The sequence below is a fragment of the Callospermophilus lateralis genome, chromosome X (genome assembly GCF_048772815.1).
Source record: "Callospermophilus lateralis isolate mCalLat2 chromosome X, mCalLat2.hap1, whole genome shotgun sequence".
In the NCBI taxonomy this organism is placed as follows: domain Eukaryota; kingdom Metazoa; phylum Chordata; class Mammalia; order Rodentia; family Sciuridae; genus Callospermophilus; species Callospermophilus lateralis.
The window spans coordinates 88314129-88333351 of record NC_135325.1 but is presented as its reverse complement, the minus strand read 5'-3'; the positions used below and the strand labels follow the sequence as shown (position 1 = coordinate 88333351).

The following is a 19223-nucleotide window of genomic DNA, read 5'->3' as shown; positions in this document are numbered from 1 at the left end:
CTAAGACAGGAGAATCACAAGTTCGAGGTCAGCTTCAGCAACTTATCAAGGAGTTGACTCAAAAAATAAAAGGGACTGGGATATATTTCAGTAGTAGAGCACCTGTGAGTTCAGTTCCCAGCATGTGTATGGGGGGTGGGGATGTCAGTAGAATCTCTCTCAAAATATCTTAGATAATATTAGTAATCATTGAAAACAGGAGAATTTGATGCTTATTGATCACTTAACCATGTGCCAGGCATTGGTGCATGTAATGTATGCATACATGTAATGGCATATGGTAATCTGGTAACACTTTACCTCCATTCAGTGGAGTGCCATTTTACAGATAAACAAATAAGGTCAGCAAGGCAAACCTTTCCAAGGTCACATGGGCTAGCCACAGAGGAGACAGCCATTAAATCACAAGCTGGCTCCAGTGTTGGCACTTTTGACCAATACATTGTATTCAGTCTATTTAAAAAAAATAGCTGTAGATGGATACAATACCTTTATTTTGCTTATTTATTTTTAGGTAGTGCTGAGGATTGAACCCAGGGCCTCACATATGCTACGCAAGTGCTCTACCACTTAACTATGGCTTCAGCCCACTATATTCACTCTTAACATCTATGCAGAGACAAAAAGGCTTCTAAAACATTTAGTACACAATTTAACAGTCATTACTGCTTTACAATATTTGTGTTTTTTAAATTTTCTATTGTTTTGTATTATGAACATATCACATTTATAAGGAAAAGATACATACATTTAAAAGAAAAAAGGTACAAAAGCTTCTTGATTCATGTTTTTTTTTCAATGGGTAGAAAAATAACCACCTTAGATTAGTGATTTTAGGTTTTGTGTTTATATTTTGGGTGGGTGGGTATTTCACACATTTTCAACAGTAAGTGTCTTTTGTTGTAATCAGGAAAACAGTATTATTTTAAGTGGTTAAAAATTCACCTGGAAGAGAATATCATCTATCACCTCTCTGTCTTCATACCCAAGATCTCAGGACATATACGACAGGGGTACCTAGAATTTCCCTAAACAATAATGGAGGTCTCAGTTAGCTGATGAATTTATCTATCTTATATCTGAATATCTACCATGTACTAGGTGGGCAGTCACAAAGCAAAAGATACTGTACTCACCCACAGCGAACAGATATGAAGCCAAAGAGAGAACTTAGGGGATAGGCTGAATGTATTGTCCAACCAAACTATGAAATCCTAACAGCTAGTAGAAAAACACTGATGCTCAGAAATGTTCAGATTTTGGACAATTTTGACTTTGAGATTTTTGGATCAGGGATGATCACCCTGTATTGCCATAACTTCTCAGGCATTTATACCTTCTCTAACCTGCAAGTTCCTTGAGGGCCAGGAATGCTCCTTGGCTGTTATTTCAGTCCTGTGATACACAGCACAATCCTTGACAAAAAAAAAAGTACTCAAAATGAACCTGTAGATTGACTGGTGTGCTCCAGGTTGGGTTCCTGAAGGATGCAGGACCTCTACCACCCTCACAGCTTAATCTTAAAATATAAGTAGTAATTAGACAAGTTTGAGGGTAATCCCTAGAATGTGGTTTGAACCCAGGAGCCCCAAACTCTTCTTAAGACTTCCACATCCTTGGACACATTGTACTCATCTGATCAGATATACACTACCCTTTGTAGAAGGCTAGGAAACTATTTTGCCTTAAATCAATTCTTCAGAAAGTTAAGGCTTCTTAAAAACAAGCTTTTTATGTTTTAAGTACCCTCAGAAAAGCAAAGGGACATTCTGTCCCCAGTTCATGTCCAAACTTTAAACTATAACTTTTTAAAATAGCTCAATTTGCCGGTCACAGAAATAACTCTTCTAGGTCAATTAGCACATTTCAATGTGCCAATTAGCATCAAGTGAGATTCTCAAGCCTATTTGCATTAGTGACAGCAAAGTTTTCCCAGCAGCACACATGGGGACAAGGTGTGCCGACAGCACTGCATCCCAAGAACATCAGAGATGATTTTCATGAGTATTACTAACCTCCCTCCTCTGGGTCTGAGAGTTAGGAACATTCAAAAAAGCCATCCAACTGAGAAAAAAGGACTGGGCAGAAGAGGAGAGGTAGTAAGGGAATAAAAAAGAACAAATGTAATAGATCAACACGGGTATACAATAATGGGCAATTTTGATAATGAGATAATAACATACTGCAGGCTTTGGGCCTTGAAGAAGAAAGGAGCCTGATGAAAAGAATCATTATCACTCTTCTTATAATTCTAGGAGAAGAAAAATTACTACAAACACAAATGCAAGCCAGGCTAGTGTCTTGGGTCTGGGAAGGGGGCTGATAACACTGTATTTAAGTTTCTTGCTCAGAATACTCTGCATTCAGAAGAAAATGACATGGGGGTCAGATGGCAAATGAGGCAAAAGGCAGTGGGCTGCAAATACAGCATGGGCCTAGCGCTTCATTCCTGAGCCAGATTACCAGCTCTGCAAGGTGAGACTTGTAACTAAAAATCTAAGATGGGTAATCTATTCGGCTCCCCTCTCTTAGCTTTCACTATTTTTCAAGAAGTTAGTTTAGCCTGGACTAGATGATCCTGTTTGCAAAGTTACAGGCACAGATAAGGAACCCAGCATCACCATCAGGATAAATGGCTATAACAAGGAATTTGCAAAGTAGACAGTGCTTCTATTCTCCAAGCTATGAACTACTGACAGGCTAGGAAAGGGGATCTTAAATTCAGATCCATGGACAGGCTTGCAGCAGGAAGGGGGACAAGAAGGAGAGGTGGCAGTCTTTGTCCCTCCTGATATTGTATACAAAATTAAGTGTTTGTGGGCTGGGGGTATGGCTCGGTGGTAGAAAGCTTGCCTAGCATTTGAAGCCCTGGATTTGATCCAGGGGCTCACATGAAGACACACACACACACACACAAAAACTGTGTTTGTGCCTTTGGAAGGGAAGAGGCTCTTTAGTTCTCTTAGGGTTCTCTTTAGTTCTCTTAAGCATCTTGCTTCACCAACATGCAAACTCACTCTGAATCTCAGTCACAGAACAGGGAAAGAGCTGTGAAGTCCTGAGTCAGGGGACTTGTATTCCAGGTGCACCCACCCTACCTCCTTCAGCAAGTTATTCATCCCCCTAATTACCCCTCTGGAAGATAAGATTAAATTAGACAAACTTTGAGCTCCCTGCAAATCTACTAATCAATATTTCCATGATGTGTTTATCCTTCTTCCTTCTAAGAAACAAGAGGACATACTGCTGGAAGTTACTTTTAATATACTTCATCTGAAGCCAGAAAATGATCCCACCCCACCATGATCCTGGCTATGACAAACACTTACTTGTAATGGGGGCCATTGGAATAACCTCCTTCTAGGGCATCAGCTTTGAAAATGGTCTACTAGAAGGAATTGAAACTCAGGCATATTCTAGCTGGTCTGCAAATTCTGGTGCCAATGGGTCGAAGGGTGGAATAGCACACATGGAAATTCACTGATGACCCCAAATTCTTAGCTGACTATGACCATTACATCCAACTCCCTCTTATTCTGTCTTCATGTATGTGAATGTATGTATGTCAATGGTATTGGCACACACACTAATAAGTTCATTCTATTTTTCTATTTCCTCATCTTTATTAATGAGGAAAAAAGGATTAAAAAGATAAAAGGCCAAGAAGGAAAAAGTCAAAGAAAAGTCAAAGCTGGCTTCCTGCCTAATTGAATCATCAGGTTGAAGAAAGACTTTCCAATCTTCCTGTGTCTTGTACCAAGTCAATCTGAGCTCAAGTAAAGAGTTGCAAAGCAAACAGCCCTAAAGGCCAAAGTGTTTCAAGAGGGGTCACAACAATCTAAACCAGACCAAAACTAACTGCAATGACACATTTAAATGGAGATATCTCAAGTTTTGCTTGCTTTCATCTTAGAAAAAGAGCATAAAGATTTACCAGAGTAACTAGAATCCCTAGTTAAGAGATAGCCCATCAAAGAAGTTTTGGTGTCAAGAAAAGTTACCTGAACCTGCTTAATAAGCCAGTTGTCTACAGCTTGACATTTATTTTGAAAGTGTTAGCTGTTAATGTAAAAAATATAACTGCACATCTGCCATGAGAGAGGAGAAAAGGGGAGAGGGAGAGAGAAGAGAGAATGAGAGAAGGAAAGCACAGGGTGACAGGGGAGAACAGTGATCTCTGTGCAGGGTAGTACAGGTGCTCTGGGCTGAAGTGCATACCCCCGAAATTCATACATTGAAGTCCTAACCCCCAGCACCTTAGAATGTGAATGTACTGAGACAGGGCCTTCAAGGAGGGGATTAAGTTAAAAGGAGGTTATCAGAATCGGCCCTAATCCAGTCTTATGGATGTTCTTGTAAGAGTCAATTTGGCCACACAAAGAGTCCCTATGGGTATGCATGCAGGGAGATGATGACCATGTAGAAAAAGGCCACAGGGCTTCCATCTGAAAGCTGGAGAGGCCTCAAAGGAAGTCAATCCTGCTGGCATCTTGATCTTGTGGATAATAACAGTACCTTGCCTCATAAGTCTATTTTAAGGATTAAGTAAACTAATCTGTGTAAAATACAACAGTACCTAGCACAGCATAAGCATTCAAGAAGTGGCAGCTGACAATGCTGCTGCTGTTATTAATAAAGGGCCTAAGAAAACATTAGCAGACCTGGTGTGAAACATACAGTTCATATAAAATGCTGACTGAATGAAAACCTTACCATTAGCTTCCTAAATGACCCTGGGTACGTAACTGGGCCCTTTGTGGTCTTATGCTTACACAACAGGAAGCATAACTTCTTGCTTATGCTCAATGGTTCTTCAAGGAAAATGGTATTTGTTTTTCACTGGGGAAAGGTCCACTAGAAATAGAGTTCAAAGTGGCCTGTCCAGAGCACCATATGCACTCCAAAAGATGTCCACCAGATGACAGAGACTATTTAGCCAGAATTGTAGGCTGGATGCACTCAGACTCAGAATCACTGGCTCTATTAGTCCAGGGAGAGGTTTTCTGATGTGCCTCCTTTTCTTGGAATCTTACGAAACTGCTAAAAATGGAGAAAGCAGCTCTCTATCTGCTGACCTCTCAATCTCCTGAGAAAAGGGACACAAGGTGGGCAGAGAGATAAGAAAACATGGCAGGTCACCTCTACAGGCAGAGAGTAACTTCTGCTCCAACATTGTTCCATGTCCTTGAGTCAGTAAGGAATGATACTGTGGCATGTCAAAGTAGCCACATATTTTAAAGTATAGATTTATATTGTCAATTTAGATTATTTATAATATCATTCTTTGATATTATCCACTCTGGAACTAAGACCAAAGCAGGAGTGTTTTTATTGGCAGTGTTGGGGATGAGGCCAAGGCTTCATGTATACTACGGAAGAGGTCTACCACTGAGCCTTAACCCCAGCCCTCCAGCTTCAGTTTTGAAGAAGTCTCTGGAAGTAACTTCTATGGGCATTAAGTTTCAGAGCCACTGTAAAAAAAATCAGTAGCCGTCAACTCAGGCTTTGAGTTAGAATGAACTAGAATACTTCTGAAAACACAATACTCAAGCTTTGTCACAGATCATGAACTTAGACACTCCAAGGGTAGGGCAGGGCATCAGGGTTGTTTGTTTTTCTACCAGTTTGTTTGTTATTTTATTTTATATTTAATTGACAAAAAGTTGTCTACACTTATAGGTAGACAATGTGGTGTATTATAATTAAGGGGTAAAATGTGATGATGCTTTGATATATGTTTACACTGTGGAATGATGAAACCAAGCTAATTAAGTGATTCCAGGGCCTAGGGAGGGTTCAAAATCACTGCTTTAAGATGAATGGTTCCCATTTTAATTTCTGCTGATGTATAATATGCAGCTGGAAAAGTACAGTATCATAGGGGTGTATGTATCTACGGGGAGGGGATGATTACATTCTTCAGAAGGAACAAAGTATATCTGTGGTTTGAAGATCAAAAAGTTCACGCACTGCTTCTAACTCTGCCACTTAGACTTTATGTGACTCTCAATGTCAGTTTCTTCCTCTGTAAAACAAGAAACCAACAATCTTGCCCTGTCTATGTCATACAATTTCATGTGAGAAAGTCTTATAAAGTGCTATCCAAAAGGCAAGCTTATGATTTCAAGAACTAAACTCTTGATTTTTATGCCTAAAATAAATTTAAGTCATGAAAGCAGTAGAAATGATTTTACAAGTGATTTCTTTACTGAACTTTCTAATGGCTAGCTAATACCTCTGTAGCCCCACATGTGGGAATCTAAGGGCAGTGCCCAGTCACTCCCAACCCAGATATGGAGCACCTGCTTCTCTGAAAGCTGGTTTACCACCTAGGCCCCTGTCACAGTGGGATTCTCCCTGCTAGTCACGGGAGGTTTGTGTGACCCACACTTTTCTATGGATTTGAGTGGATAGAAAAATAATTGAATTCTTGCCCCTGGGGTCCCTTAGAAAAATGTTGACAAGCTTTGAACCTCCCTAGCATCATTCTAAAATACCTGGAAGCGTCTGTCTAATGGGTCAGGCCTAAGTCCCCCATCTTTCCACTAAACCTCCCCAAGAGTTTCAGTAGTCTTTTCGGTCTGTCCTAATTTATTTTTGTTTATTTTTTTTGGGGGGGGTATGCTGGGAATCAAACCCAGGGCCTCATGTAAGCCAAGCAAGCACTCAACCCTTGAACCACATCCTCAGCCCTGTCTGTCCTAGTTCTGATGTAAAAGCTTATGGCAGCGTGAGTCTCACCCCATCAAGTTCTACTACACTGCATTAAAACTCAACATTAAGGCTGGGGTTGTAGCTCAGTGGTAGAGCACTTGCCTAACATGTGTGAGGTACTGGGTTTGATTCTCAGCAACAACACATATAAATAAATAAATAAATAAATAAATAAATAAATAAATAAATAAAATAAAGGTATGTGTTCATATACACTTAAAAGCAATTTTAAAGCCCCTCAACATTAATATGTGTGTATGTGTATGTGTGTGTATGTGTGTGTGTGTGTGTGTGTGTGTGTGTGTTAAATCACATGTGCATATTGGCTAAGAATAAGGACACGTAAGGAAAGAACAAATACTATTTTGGATATTTCTAGAACATTTTTAGAAGTGGCTACTTACCAACCGGGTATTTACCACAGGAAAAAGCAATGCCAGAAGAGCCCCATTCAACATGTGCATCTGTAACCTGGAGGAGAAAGAAGAACAAATCCAGGTTACACTCAGACCCTGATGCAGAGGTAGAAGAAGAAAATATATCAGGTTAAGCCAGGCCATGTGGGAGGGGGTTATGTATACAAGCCGTTGTCTGTGTAAAACACATACACAGGATAAATTAAAAGCAGCATATTTTGTACTAATTGAAATGTTCTGAAGAGCACTATCAGTGCCTCTGAATCCTCCAAACACTTCCTGAACACACTCTGGTTACAACACTTCATTACATAATAAGCTCTGTGCTCCCTAAACATCCTATTGGCCCCAATCAGAGGCTTCAACTGCTGAGGCATTAGGAAAGGGGAACTGCAGTAGCTAAGTGCTCTGTTGTAATGGAAGACGCCTATTTATTAGACTACGGTCACCTATTTACACAGTCATAACCAAGTATTTTTTCCCAGAGACCTGGACAAAAAACCCAGGAAGCCAACTGTAGTGCTTGCAAATTGTTTCCCCCTATGCTTAGAAACAACTTCAGGAGTTGCTGCAGGAGGTGGGGAGGGCAAGTGTGGCAGGCTTCCAGTTTTTCTCTACTCTGTTTTACATATTGGACTCTGTAGCTTAAAAGCAAAAGAAAATTTAAAAAGAAGATGAAGGAAAAGAAAACCACCAGTCTCTAACACTGGGTAGTAATACTGTTTCTCAGTCCCAACACCAGAGTAGAAATTCTTCATAAATCAAAAATAATTTACTCAGGAAGAATCCCTTTTTATAAGGGCTCTGTACAGGATTTAAGCAGCTTCTTTCATCATTCTCTGAGTCAACATGCCTCTTAGACTTAAAGTCACTAGCTAGGGTGTGTGTGTGTGTGTGTGTGTGTGTGTGAGAGAGAGAGAGAGAGAGAAAGAGAGAGAGAAAGAGAGAGAGAGAGAGAGAGAGAGAGAGAGCGAGAGCGAGCGCAATCCTACCAGGATGTATAGTTTGCCTTCATGAGAAAGGCAGGCCACATTACTGAATCACCCTAAAACTTTGGCTCTTTCCTTACAGTTCATGGAAGTGTTTATAAAAGACATTACCAGGAGACCCCAAAGAATAGAGGTCTCTTCTAGAAATAGGTCCCAAGACTGCTTTTTATTTTCTCCAGACTGTTTTTTATTACCAAAGCTTCACAATAGTGATGATGAGCACTTAGTATATTCTAGACAATCTTCAACAGATAAATGGAAAAAGAACTTGTGATACACACACACACACACACACACACACACACACACACAAATGGAATGTTACTCAGCCATAAAGAAGAATGACTTTATGACATTTCCAAGCAAATGGATAGATCTGGAGACTACCACGCTAAGTCAAATAAGCCAGTCCTCAAAAGTCAAAGGTTGAATTTTTTACTGATATGTAAAAGCTAGCCCACAATAAATGGGGAGAAAATAGATATTTAGTTGATTAGACAAAGAGGGATGAAGGGAAGGGAGAGAGAGGGGACAGGAAAAGGAAAGATAGTGAAATGAATCCAAAATAATTTTCTTATGTATATATATGAATATACCATAGTGAATCCTACCATCATGAACATCCATAAGAATGGAGTCCTAACTAGAATAAGATATATTTCATGCTTGTATAATCTTATCAAAATGAATTCTGCTATCATATATAAAAAGAACCAATAAAAATGTATGTATTCTAGTCAAGTTATCTTATTAGCTGCTTTACATGAACTCTCCCTCTCTATTTTTTATAACAATCTTATGATATGGATACGATGACTTTTCCCATTCTGTTGATGAAGAAGCCACAATCAGAGACATGAAGTGACCTGATCAATGCCTTGTATCAGGTAAAAGTCAGCACTTACATCCAGATTTATCTGACTCCAGATACCAAAATTTTATATCCTTCCCTCTATATTACATCAAAGGCTTCTTTCCTTCTTCCCTCCCAAATATGACCTCAGTTAGAAAGTCAGGGATACTCTTTTGTCCTTTGGATCCAGTAACCTCCCTATCTCCTCCTGCATTCCCTGAACCAAGCTTAATATGCTTTCAGGGGATGGATTTAAAGGGAGAAGACTCATTGGCCATGCTAGCCCAAAAGTCCTATAGGTTAATAGGACTTGGCTTGCCCAAGTGGAGGCAGCACAGTAATGCAATATCACTCCTGCTACCTCAGTGTGGCCAGCTTACCATACCATTTCAGGAGGGTCATTCAAGAGGGTGCCCTGTGCTCTGAATTCCAGGCCTGGGTGAAGCTGTTTGGTTTAGCTCTGACTCTGGGCCCTCGTCTATGACAGCAACAGTATAAAGACTCTTCCTGAGAGAGAAAAAATCATACTGATAATTAAGATAAAGCTAGATTCTTGTGCCAGACTTCACCATTGACTTCAAAAGAAAGTTGGCATTTGCACAAGGCCAATTAGACATTAGGAAAACCCAAAGTTATATATCTTGAGAACAATGGAATTGATTCCAAGGGCCCAAGGAAAGCCAAAGATAAAATAGATAAAATGAACATCAAGATTCAAAATAGGGCTGAGTTGTGGCTGACTGGTAGAGCACTTGCCTAGCATGTGTGAGGCCCTGGGTTCGATTCTCAGCACTTCATATAAATAAATAAAATAAAGGTCCATTGACAACTAAAAAAAAAATTTAAAAAGATTCAAAATGAATAAGTTCCTAGATAAAGACAAGCCTTGTTCTGAGTTCTCAAAATTCAATTATACAAGATATATATGAAAGGGTAAATTATATTGAATATATAAAGAAATCTTACACACTAACAATTACAAAAATATCCAAGATGTACTGACCATTCTACATGCAAATCACTGAGCTAATATTTAGATACATCATCGCATTCATTTCCCACTCAGATTTTATTATAATTAGCATCATCACCTTATTCATTACATAGTTTCATTTCATAGCTGAGTGACCAAGTCACTCCAAGTCATTAAGTAACTTCCCCCAAGAGCACACAGATAATAAATGAATGAGTCAGAAGTCACACTCCCCAAGTTTCAAGTCTGTGTTTTTACTACTGTATTCAGATTCAAATATGTGGCATGAATATTACATTTGCTTCATAGAATATGTGCATGTCTATGTGTGGAAGCAGTTCTAAGATACTTATAGGGTCATGTCAGAAGATAATGGAACCCTTTCTGTGCTTTATGACAAAACTGCCTTGATTATACAGCTACACCCCACCTAACTGGTGAGCAACTGACCAAAGATGGCCTAAATCTTCCCCTTACTCCTGCCTTCTGCCTCCTAACTGCTTTATCCTGGTATCTTTCCCATGTGACACTGCTTAGCATGACAGGCCCCTGTAAGTATAATAAACTTTGTTTTCCCCTTTTTCTCCTCTTATGGTTATACCTGACTGGCCAACACATAAAAGAATACAAAATAGTGGCTGGATGAAGCAGAGTTTAGTTTGGCCCTGCCCCTGGGACCTCGTCTATGACAGCAACAGCATAAAGATTACATAAAGAATAAAAAATAAGTGCTCAGTGGTAGAGCACTTGCCTAGCATTTGTGAGGCACTGGGTTCAATCCTCAGCACCACATAAAAATAGATAAATAAAATAAAGGTATTGTGTCCATCTATAACTAAAGAAGAAGAAGAAAAAAAAAAGAATTTGGCCTTTAAAAAATATAAAACAGCCATTAGCTGCTGCCACAAATATTATCTACAGGACTTCTTGGTTTGTATAGCTTAGCTGGTAATAGCCTAAGGTTACACATAGGAAAGGTGTCAATTCTCAACTAAATGATCTATGGAATCAGAGCAATTCTGACCAAAATCCCAGTAGGATATTTTATAGATATAGCTAAACTGACTCTAAAATGTATATGGAAGACAAAGAAACAGGAATAGCTGAAAAAGGCTTAGAAAAAGAAGCTAGATGAAGACATCATATTACCTAATTTTAAAGCTTACCATAAAGTTCCAGCAATCAAAACACTGCAGTATTTGGTAAGAATAGACACATTGAATATAAAACAAAAGAGTCCAGTATAAGACCCACATTGATATGGTCATTTGATTTCTACAGTAGTGCAAAATGCTGTTGGAACAACTGGACATTCCAAAGTAAAATAATGTAGACCCATAATCTAAGCCTCACACCTTATATAAAGGTTAAGTCATAAATCTAAATAGAAATCATGAAATTATAAAACCTTTAGAAGAAAACAAAGAGAAAATCTCTGTGACCTTCAGTTAAGCAAACAGTTATTTGAATAACATGACACTAAAAACACAATACATAAAGAAAAAAATGTTAAACTGAACTTAACCAAAAGCTAAAGGATTTTTACCTAAAGGATAGTTTCAAAGAAAATGAAAAGACAAGCTATATAATGATACAGAATGTGGAAACTATTTGTAAATCACGGATCCAAAAAAGAACTTTTATCTGGAGTACATAAAGAATCCTCAAACTCAACAATAAGAAAACAACTCAATTGTTTAAATGGGCTAAAAAAAATGAATAGAAACTTCACCAAAAGATATATAGGGTTGGGAGTGTAGCTCAGGGGTAGAGTGCTAGCCAGGCATGCATGAGGCCTTGGGTTTGATCCCCAGCACCACTCCTCATCTATCAATAGAACTGCTAATATAAAAATACTGACAATAGCAATTGCTGGAAAGAATACAGAAAACTGGAACTTCTGCACATGTTGGTGGAAATATAAAATATAAAAGTACCACTTTGGAAAATAGTTTAGAAGTGTCTTATAAAATTTAGAAAATTAAAATATGGATCCTATGACCCAATAACCCTAGTCCTGGATATTTATTTACCCTCCTGAGATGAAAATTCATGTTTCTGCAAAAACCTGCACACAAGTATTCACAGCAACTCTATTTATTCGTTGTCAATGGACCTTTATTTTACTTATTTATTCATATGTGGTGCTGAAGATTGAACCCAGTGCCTCACACATGCTAGGCAAGAGCTCTACCACTGAGCTACAACCCCAGCCTAGCAACTCTATTTGTAATAGCCAAAATTTGAAACCAGTCCAGGTACTCTTCAATGAGTAAATAAACAAACTGTGATAAACACAGACATGGAAAACTACTCATAAATAAAAATGAGTGAACAAGTGATACATGCAAGAATTTAGATAAATCTCATGAGCATTATGCTGCATGAACAAAGTTACTCTCAAAAGATTACATATAATAGGGTTCCATATGTATGATATTCCCTGAACAATAAAACTATAGTAAAGGAGAACTGATGAGTGGTTGCCAGGTTTTATGGATGTGGTTATTATTCTAAAGGGACAGTATGACGAGTTTTTACAAGAAATGGTACTATTCAATTCCCTGATTGTGGTGGCAGTCACAAAAATCTACACAAAATTACACTGAAAAACTCAATTTTACTATATGATAAAATTCAAAATATACATGAGAAGCAAAACACAGTTCTCCCAATCTCAGCTTTCACACCCACAAAGTGATCCAAGATCCTAAACCTTTTAAACAATGCTTTCTCACCCTATAATTTTCCTTGAAATTTTCAAACAGAAAAGTATTTTAAAAATCATACAATCATAAAAATCACACTCATGTGTCCTCTGACCCACTTAAGGAAGCCTGAATATTATTGATTCCACTGAAGCTCTGTGTATACCCTTCCTAAATAGCATTCATCTGACCCACTCCCCACCAACAGGAACCTGAATTCTGAAGTAGTATGCTTTCTTTCTATCCATGTTTTTATATGTTTATTATATTTGTATCCACAAACTATGTCATGCTGTTTCATTTTCATGTCATTAAATATATGATACTATATATATATATATATATATATATATATATATATATATATATATATATATCCTTCTGCAAATCACACTTTTCACTCATCACGGCTTCCTCTAATTACTTATGTTAATGAATGAAGATGATTTTTACCACTATACAACATTCAGTTGTACGAATATACTCCAAGTTACTTACCCACCGTCATATTGATGGACATCTTTTCTTTCCACATTGGCAGATATACTGAGATTACTTTTTGTGATTTTTATTATAAATACAAGAAACCTGTTCTACCATATAAAGTCCAGGGTCCTTCCACACTGGCCTCCTTTTTGTATAAGCTCATGATATGAAAGTATACTTCTGTTGTCAGCTGTCTGACACAGACCTATCATTCAGCAGGAAATACAACTAATATCTTGCATTTCAGAACTCACAGATTGGAAAGCATAAGAACTGCTGAATCTAGATGAAGGTCATATGGTCAGTCAGTGGACAGCCCTGTTCATTCTTCTTTATGTTTGAAAATTTTCAGAATAACAATTTGAACATAAAAAAACAGAGAAAGGGGAAAAACAAACTTGGCAAGTACAACAGGAAAGCTAGCATAACTTTGCTTGTGGGCACAAAGACAATTCTCTGGTTGCAGCCAATGTTTTCTCACTTCCTTGTACTGGACTAAATGGGGCCACACAATCGTAAAGGTTCTAGAATTGCACTTACCTGTATTAAAGCAATTTTCATCCCCAAATTATAACAATAAGGTGTACAGAAGTGGTAATGTCAAGACAAGGATAATGCTATATATATTGAGTAGTTAGTATATGTCAGGTTCCATGCTAAGAAATTTACATGGGTCATCTCATCTAATTGTCACTAACTAGTTAAGGAGGTAGTTGTTATTATTAATAGTATTCTTTTCAAATGAAGTGAAGACTGGGGCTTTAATTCTCACTCAGGATCACAGAGCAAGTAGAAGAAGCACAAGTATAACCTGGCCCATCAAATTTCACTGCATTATTCAAGACCCCTCAAAAACATATCTATCCCATAAACCAAATGTTGAATTAACAGGGCACTGTTTAAATACATTACATTACATTCATCCAAATAATGGAATACTCTCAAGCTATTAGAAATAATGTTTAGAGCAATATATAATAAGGTGGTAAAAAGACTGTGATATGTTGACTTTTAAAATATTACAAAGTAGCATACAGAATACTCATTATTTTATGTCTAAAAATTGAGTATATATTGGGGCTGGGTTGTGGCTTAGTCATAGAGTGCTTGTCTCACTTGTGTGAGGCACTGGGTTTGATCCTCAGCACCACATAAAAATAAATAAAGGTATTGTGTTCATCTACATGTAACTAAATTTTTTTAGAAAGAATTGGATACACACACACACACACACACACAACTGGGAGGAAATTATACCAACATATTAACAGGAATTATCAGTCATACTTATTGTCTTCTTTATTGTATTCTGTAATGTTTGACTTCTTCCCTTACTATGAGCATGGGTTACTTTTATAATAAAACTGAAACATTTCTACTTCTTCATTACTGACTGCACAATTCCTACATACCTTGCCCAAATCTTATCTATTATGCTGTATTGCTCTTTTTTGGAATTGCTTTTGTCCAATGTATGAGATTCCTCATTTGGCTTCCACAAGGACTGTTTGGACGGACAAAGTAAAAAGAGGCCCCAAATGATCAGTCCCCCTTCCTCTGTTGAGTACTATTTTCCATGTTTCCCCAGATAGGAAAAGTTATCTAGATCTCTTGCCAACCCTTTACCTGGAGGTGATTCCCATGTGAACACACATTTAAAGCACACAGCAGTCCAGGAGGAAGAAAAAAATAAAATCAGCCTGCTCTGGAAACCTTCAGAGAACTTTCAGAAAATTTGTAGAAGACAAAATTGAATATGGATATATGAGAAGAAAGGCAGCTTCCATTGTGTAGAGATGAGGAAGAGAGACCTGTGAAGAACCTGAAAGCTTCCTCCCTCTTCTAAGCATTAAGTCTGTATATGAATTTAAGGCAGGACCCAGACACATGAAAAGAAGGCACCTGAGTGGCATTCCACAGAAAAAAGGAATTGATATCCATGAATTGTTAATCCTCTAAGTCCCTGATCTCTTTCCCATTTAAATTTACAACATTCATATGTAGAACTTTCTCTCTCTTGCCAAGAACTGTCTATTAATTAAGCTGCTCAGGTTAGAGGCAGTTTCTCAAACACCCTTTTCAGCAATTAGTCCAAAGGTAAGCCTAAAAGCATCCACCTCTGAGGCAAAGGTGCCTTTTTAACATCACCCCAAACTAAGTTGAGACCTCTCAGGTTCCAGAGCAGCTGGTTCAAGGAGCTCTGTGAAAAGGGGTGCTGAGATGTAAAGCTCTTCCCAGACAATAACATACCACAGGTTCAACCTGAGTCCATCTTATAACCCCAGGACAATCCCAGAGATCTCAGGCTCCCTGGGAAAGTCATGATGCTTAAAAGTAGGTGAATATAAGAAATAGAATCTAGAAAAGAGTTAATGGGCTACTAAACTATCCTAATATCATGTGGCCCAAAGGCCAACAGAGTATCCACCTTGCAATGCAATTATCATATGTCAGGCTACTGTAATTCCCCTCACCCAGCCCCAATCTTGCCTTACCTACCTTGACTCACACCCAGCCTATAGTGCTCTCTCCATCCAGCAATACATCTCCTCCTCCCTGCAGCACAGATGAAATTTCATCTCTTCTCCTTCAAAAGCCTCTCCAGACTGAGTCAGCAGATACTCATGACCGAATAATCCCACTTGCATCACAAATCCACTCCTCTCCATGTGCACAAGAAGATGAGCAGATTTCAAGATTTTAGAGCTAGGTGGGTACAGTATGCTTCCAGAGGCAAAGAATGCATGCCAGCTCTCTGTGATGCACTTTTCTTACCCAGAGCAGGGTGGGGGAAGAGTTCACTGCCATTCAAAAATGCACCACTCAGCGACTCACTCCATGAGGCCCCCCATCCTTGCTGCACACATTTGGATAACCTGGCACATTAAGTGATGGATGTTCACAAGGCATGTAAACTGATCACAACCCAAAGCCAGAAAAACCTTACCTGTCATTCTCTTTTCTTTCATCTATTCTTTTAAGACCTCAGCTCAGAGAGAATGAGTCCCAAATGCTAGCTTATCTAAGAAGCTCCTGGTCCTTTGTGAAACTGTCCTCTAAAAACAGCAACCAGGACACCAAAGAGCAAGCAGAGAATTAGAGCCCTCTGTACTGGTGGGATCCATGGAGACTGGGAAAAGGGAGAGAATGTTTTCCACAATATGATGACTACGCTCTCCTTCAGCATGGATAACAGACCCAACAGGGAGACTGGGAAACTGCCAAGCTCTACAAAGCTTTTCTCAGACCCAGGGCTGCAGTCACAGGACTAATAGCTTCTTCAGCCCCTAGTCTCAAGATCTTATCATTCCTCCAACTTCAGAATAGGGAGGATAATGGGCCTGGATATGTTCACTCTCCTCTAAGGACAACATTAAACAGAAACTTGATCCCCTAGCCCCAAGCCCTGGGAAGATGAGAGACCATGTTTGAAATATAGGCCCTTTCCAGGTCTTGGTCAAGTTCAGGGCTACTGAGGCTAGAGCTCAGAAGTAAAGAGTGTCCTCTGTATGGCACTGAGAGAAAAAACACATAGGGTTAGGAGGGCAGCACTGTTTCCAGATAGAAGGACCCAAGTCTCCAGCCAACTAGTGGGAATCTTCTCCTAGAGTCTGCAGAGGCAGCTGACTCAAGCTGGGGATTGTTCTTTTATCTAATGACTCCATTGTGGTTAACAATTTAAAAGCTAGGATTTTCTAGTTTGGAAGGAATCAGGATCATCTACAGGAAGCATCGATAGTCACCATTTGAACAGTCAGCACAAAGGAAGGACTGGCTAACTTTTAAGATGCCTCTGATACATCAGGCACAGTGGCATACTCCCAGTGACACTGAAGCTGAGTAAGGAGGATCACAAGTTCAAGATCAGCCTCAACAACTTAGTAAGACCCTGTCTCAAAATTAAAAAAAAAAAAAACAGGGGATATATAGTTCAGTGATAAAGTGTCCCTGGAAAAACAGGGGATATATAGCTCAGTGATAAAGTGTCCCTGGGTTCCTTCCAATTCCCTGGGGAGGGAGGGAGGGAGGAAGGAAGGAAGGAAGGAAGGAAGGAAGGAAGGAAGGAAGGAAGGAAGGAAGGAAAAATCTATTCAAAAGATACCTCCAATATGGGGCTGGGGCTGGGGCTGGGGCTCAGCAGTAGCACACTTGCCTGGCATGTGTGAGGAACTGGCTTCAATTCTCAGCAACATATAAAAATTAAATAAATAAAAATAAAGGTCTATCAAATATCAAATACTAAGAAAAAATAAAATAAAAATGATACCTCTGATATGAACACTTGTGATGGTGGCTGGGGTTTCCCAAACTTCTGGGAGGAGAAAAACCTTGCTCTGATTCTTATATCAAAATATATGAATAAGAACACTGTTATTTCCATCCCTAAAGAGCAAATTATGACATCACTAGGGTGCACTGCAACATTCCAGAATTCCCTAAGCCCTGCTAAGGTACTCTTTTTAAATACTCAAGAATTCTCTCTCCTTGCCTTCTATCTTATTAGCAAGGCCACTGACCTGTTGTATCAAATAATCCCCTAGAACCAGCTTCTGCCTCTCCATGTGTGCTAGATCTAATTCCTTTAAACTCAGGGTCAGCAAAATATAGTCTTCTTGATTTGGCCTTTTTTTTCCTGTGATAAAATTATGTATGTATAAATAAAATTTCCTATCTTAACTATTTTTAATTGTACAGTTCTATGGAATTAATTACATTTACATTATTGTGCAAATATTACCCCCAGCCATCTACAGAACTTTTGCATCTGGTCTTTCTGTAGGTAAAGTTTGGTCTTGTTGCTCTTTTGTCTAGGTTTTTGAGACAGGGTCTCAATTGCCCATGATGGCCTTGAACTTGCAATCCTCCGGCCTCAGCCTCCTTAGTCACTGGGATTACAGGTAATTGCTACCATGTCCACCTTAGGTAAATAAAACTTTTATTTGAACACAGCCAAATTCTTTCATTTGCATATTGCCATGTTGCTTTCTTGCTATAACCAGAGTTAAATAGTTCAAGCACAGAGCTCATACAGCCCTTGAGTTCTGAAATATTTACTATCTGGACCTCTATGGGAGAAAAAAAGATGCCTACTTCTGCTCTATTCCAAAATACACATACAGTTTCTAATTTAAAATATCAATTGGGACGGGGTTGTAGCTCAGTGGTAGAACGCTTGCCAAGCATGCATGAGGCACTGGGTTCAATCTCCCACACCACATAAAAGTAAATAAATAAAATAAAGATATTGTGTCCCATCTACAACTAAAAATATATTAAAAATAAATAAATAAAATAAGATAGCAATTGGCTAACAAGCACTTAACCTAGTCTCTCCCAACTTCACAAGTGAAATACTTATGAAGACACAGAAAAAGATAAAGTTCCCCAAATCACTGAAAACTTAAACTGATTGTTATACTATAGCCAGAATCTTGGAGAAATCTCCATTCACAACATGGCTCATAGGAAGTAAGAAAAAAAAGTCTGTGGTCAATTCATGATGCAGCTTCCAGAAACCAGGATAAAGACAGAAAGATACCAAATCCTTCCATCATCATCAGCCTCATGACTTACAAACTGAGAGTTTATTTAATAATCAGCAAACTAGATAGACATTAGTTCTATTACTTTTGGAGAAAATCAGCAATCCCCAAATTGGTCTATATCCATTTAGAAATGCCAATTACCCCAAATCAAGAGTAGAATATGGTAGAACTGGTGCTGGCATGTTGTATCCTGGAAAAGAACCCACACGAGTATAATCGGGTAGCCATGCATGTGGGAGGCTACTGGTTTTTACATTATCTATTCAGAGTATCAGAGAGCTTAGTAGGAGGAATAGATAATTCCATATTGGCCCAGCAGAACCCACTACACAAATAGCCATTAGACACTGGGAAATGGGCTAAAAGCCACGTGCATCTCCCTGCATGCCAAGTATGGATGGGCAAAGTGGTTCTAACCAACACCACAGAGAACATGAGAATACTCAAAGGCAGTCTACACATATATTCTCTTTTGAATACTCATAGACATATAAAAAAACAGTATGGTTCTTATGAAAACTTCTGACAGCACAAGGGA

At 38.7% G+C, this 19223-nt stretch overlaps 1 protein-coding gene across 6 annotated transcripts in view; it reads right to left on the bottom strand.

The window, feature by feature from the left end:
* Positions 1-19223, bottom strand: part of Tmem164 (transmembrane protein 164) — a 161845-nt gene that overhangs the window by 64078 nt on the left and 78544 nt on the right. For all 6 annotated transcript variants that reach the window (XM_077107148.1, XM_077107149.1, XM_077107145.1 and 3 more), the window contains one exon: positions 7119-7185. In XM_077107148.1, the coding sequence (XP_076963263.1) occupies positions 7119-7185 (67 nt within the window). The remainder of the gene's footprint in view (positions 1-7118; positions 7186-19223) is intronic.